This window comes from Chlamydomonas reinhardtii, chromosome 13 (genome assembly GCF_000002595.2).
Source record: "Chlamydomonas reinhardtii strain CC-503 cw92 mt+ chromosome 13, whole genome shotgun sequence".
In the NCBI taxonomy this organism is placed as follows: Eukaryota; Viridiplantae; Chlorophyta; class Chlorophyceae; order Chlamydomonadales; family Chlamydomonadaceae; genus Chlamydomonas; species Chlamydomonas reinhardtii.
In genome coordinates, this window is record NC_057016.1 from 3,218,272 (window position 1) to 3,220,771 (window position 2,500).

The following is a 2,500-nucleotide window of genomic DNA, read 5'->3' on the forward strand; positions in this document are numbered from 1 at the left end:
CCTCGGAACCCGCCGCCGCCGCCGCCGCCTCGGCTTTGTGCGGCGGCAGCGGCGGCTGGCGGCGGCTGTCACCGGCGGCAGCAGCGGCGGCCGCTGCCCCGGCGAGTGCGGGGTCAAGCATCAGCCCCGCCGCCGCCTCCGCCGCCTCATCACTCGCCGTACTGGGCGGTTGCTGTGTTGTCGTACCGCCAGTAGTAGTACCGCCGGTCGTACCGCCGCCGCCGCCGCCTTTGCCGCGGCGGCGCGGCTGTCGTACCTCCACGTCCACGTACGGGTCACACATCACACGGCCGTGCCGGTCACGTGGCATCACCGGCCGCATGACGGCGGCAGTAGCAGCAGCGCCACCACCGCCGCCGCCGCCGCCGGCAGTCGTGCTACTGCCGCCGCCACCAGCCGCCTCCTGCTGCTGCTGCTGCTGCTGTTGGGCCTCTGCAGCCTTCTTCAGCAAAGCCGCAGCAGCCGCTGCGCCAGCGTCGGCCGCCGCCGCCGCCGGCCCGCGTGTCGGTCCCGCCGGCGCCAAGTCGGCGGCGGCGCCGGCGGCGCGCGCGGCGGCGGCATCACGATGGAGGGAGCCGCCGCCGGCGCCGCCGCCGGCGTCCCCGAACGTCAGTGGCGCGTCTGAGGCCACGATTCGCGCCGCCGCTACAGCCGCCGCCGCCGATTGATCGCTGGGGGCTGTAGCAGCGGCTGGCGGCGCGGCGGCGGTCGGCGGCGGCTGTGTGGACAGGAGAGCGGCTTGAAGGGCGGGGGAGAGCTGCACGGAGGGCTCGTGTGCCGCTGCTGCTGCTGCTACAGCCGGGCCCTCCGTGACGCCCTCAGCATCCTCCTCAAACGGCGGCGGCGGGAGCGAGCCGTCATCCTCACTACCGCTATCGCTGCTGCTACTGCCATCGCTGCCTGCCCCGTAAAAGTCATCTGGGTTGCTGTACACCTCCGAATCGCTGCTACTGCCATCGCCACCGCCGCCGCCGGCGCCGCCTGCAATCCCGCCAGCAGGCCTCTGCTCCTGCTCCTCCCCCTCCTGTGTGCTGCTGCCCGGCTCCCTCCCCCTGCTCTCCTCCGTGCCCCGCCTGCTGCCCCCTGCTGCCCCCCCGCCGCCGGCGGGCCTCAGCCCCAGTAGCGCCCGCGCCTCCAACACGTCCACCAGCAGCACCCCCCGCAGGCGGCACAGCGCGGCGGCGGCGGCGCCTGTGTTATGGTGGGAATGATGCAATGCGTAATATAGGTAAAGCCCAATATGGGGTAAGGCAGCGGCATGGGGCGACATTCTATTCATTACTGTGTGAGAATATCAGAATCGAAGCATGGATATTCAAGCGTACGGATAGGCAGGCCCAGTCATGACAACGACAGCTTGGGCGGCGCTGTACCGGCACCGGTGTACGGCATTACTCACCCGGGTCCGGCAGCTGTACCGCCTGCCGTACGTACGCCGCCAGCCGCGCCGCCAGCACCTCCTCACTGAGGTACACCAGCCGTACAAGCACGGAGCCGCCCGGGGCGGTGGCGGCTGGCGGCGGCGGCGGTGGCGGCGGGAGGGGAGATGAGTCGCCGGAGGTCGTCCCTGGGGCACTGCCGCCAGTAGCCACTGTGAGTACGTACGTGGGGGTTGGTGGGCGGTTGGGTGTGTGTGTGGGGTGGATGGGTGGGTGGATGTGTGGATAGGTGGGTGGGGGGGTATGTGGGTGATAAGGCAGTCATTGATGCTCCCCACTCCAAAGCTGTTCCCACACGCCACATGCCACTGCGCGCCCACGCCCACGCCCACGCCCACGCCCACGCAACACGCAACACACCACACCCAAACACCCCCCCCCCCACACACACACACCTGCTGCCGCACCCGGCGCCGGCGCCGCCGCCCACACCAGCGGCTGTCCCGCCCACTCCTCCCGCCGCGCCGCCGCCTCCGGCTCCTGCACCGCGCCCGCCACCCGCCCGCCATGTACGGCGCCCGCCGCCGGACCGCGCCGCGCCGCCGCCAGCGCCGCCTCTAGCTGCGAACGCGCAGCCGCCGCCGCCGCCGCAGTACCGGCGGCGCCGCCGCCGCCACGGCCGGCAGCACCACCACCGGAGGAAGAGGAGGTGTTCTGTGTGAGTGCTGCGTGGTGTAGGTGTTGCCACTGGGTGGTGGGGTCGGAGGCTCCCTCCACACCGCCGCCCTCGGTGCCGGAAAGCTGAGGGCGGGAGGGAGGGAGGGCGATGTGTGTGGGGGGTGGGGTGGGTGGATGGGTGGGTGGTTGTGTGGGGTGGGGTGGGGTGGGTGCGCGTGATGGAGGGGAGGGCTGGACGGCACCTGGTGGTGACGTGCGTGGGTGCATGCGTGACGTGCATGGTTGTGGGCATGACGCCCAAGTACGGTACTCTTCACCCATCCTATGTTTGTTCTTCACTAGCATCCACCCCCCTCCCAACCCCCATTCCCCTCCCCCCCCACCCCCCACCCACCCACCCACCCACCCGACCCCCGCCCACACACCCGCCCACCTGCAGTAGT

At 71.6% G+C, this 2,500-nt stretch overlaps 1 protein-coding gene across 1 annotated transcript in view; it reads right to left on the minus strand.

The window, feature by feature from the left end:
• The window catches only part of CHLRE_13g585700v5 (uncharacterized protein), a 13,452-nt gene that overhangs the window by 2,260 nt on the left and 8,692 nt on the right, over positions 1-2,500 (minus strand). Inside the window, exons 11-14 of the mRNA XM_043069662.1 lie at positions 2,491-2,500; positions 1,835-2,180; positions 1,400-1,591; positions 257-1,191 (exon numbers count right to left, since the gene is read on the minus strand). The exon at positions 2,491-2,500 is cut by the window's right edge and continues 101 nt beyond it. Coding sequence (XP_042917637.1) covers positions 257-1,191; positions 1,400-1,591; positions 1,835-2,180; positions 2,491-2,500 — 1,483 coding nt within the window. The remainder of the gene's footprint in view (positions 1-256; positions 1,192-1,399; positions 1,592-1,834; positions 2,181-2,490) is intronic.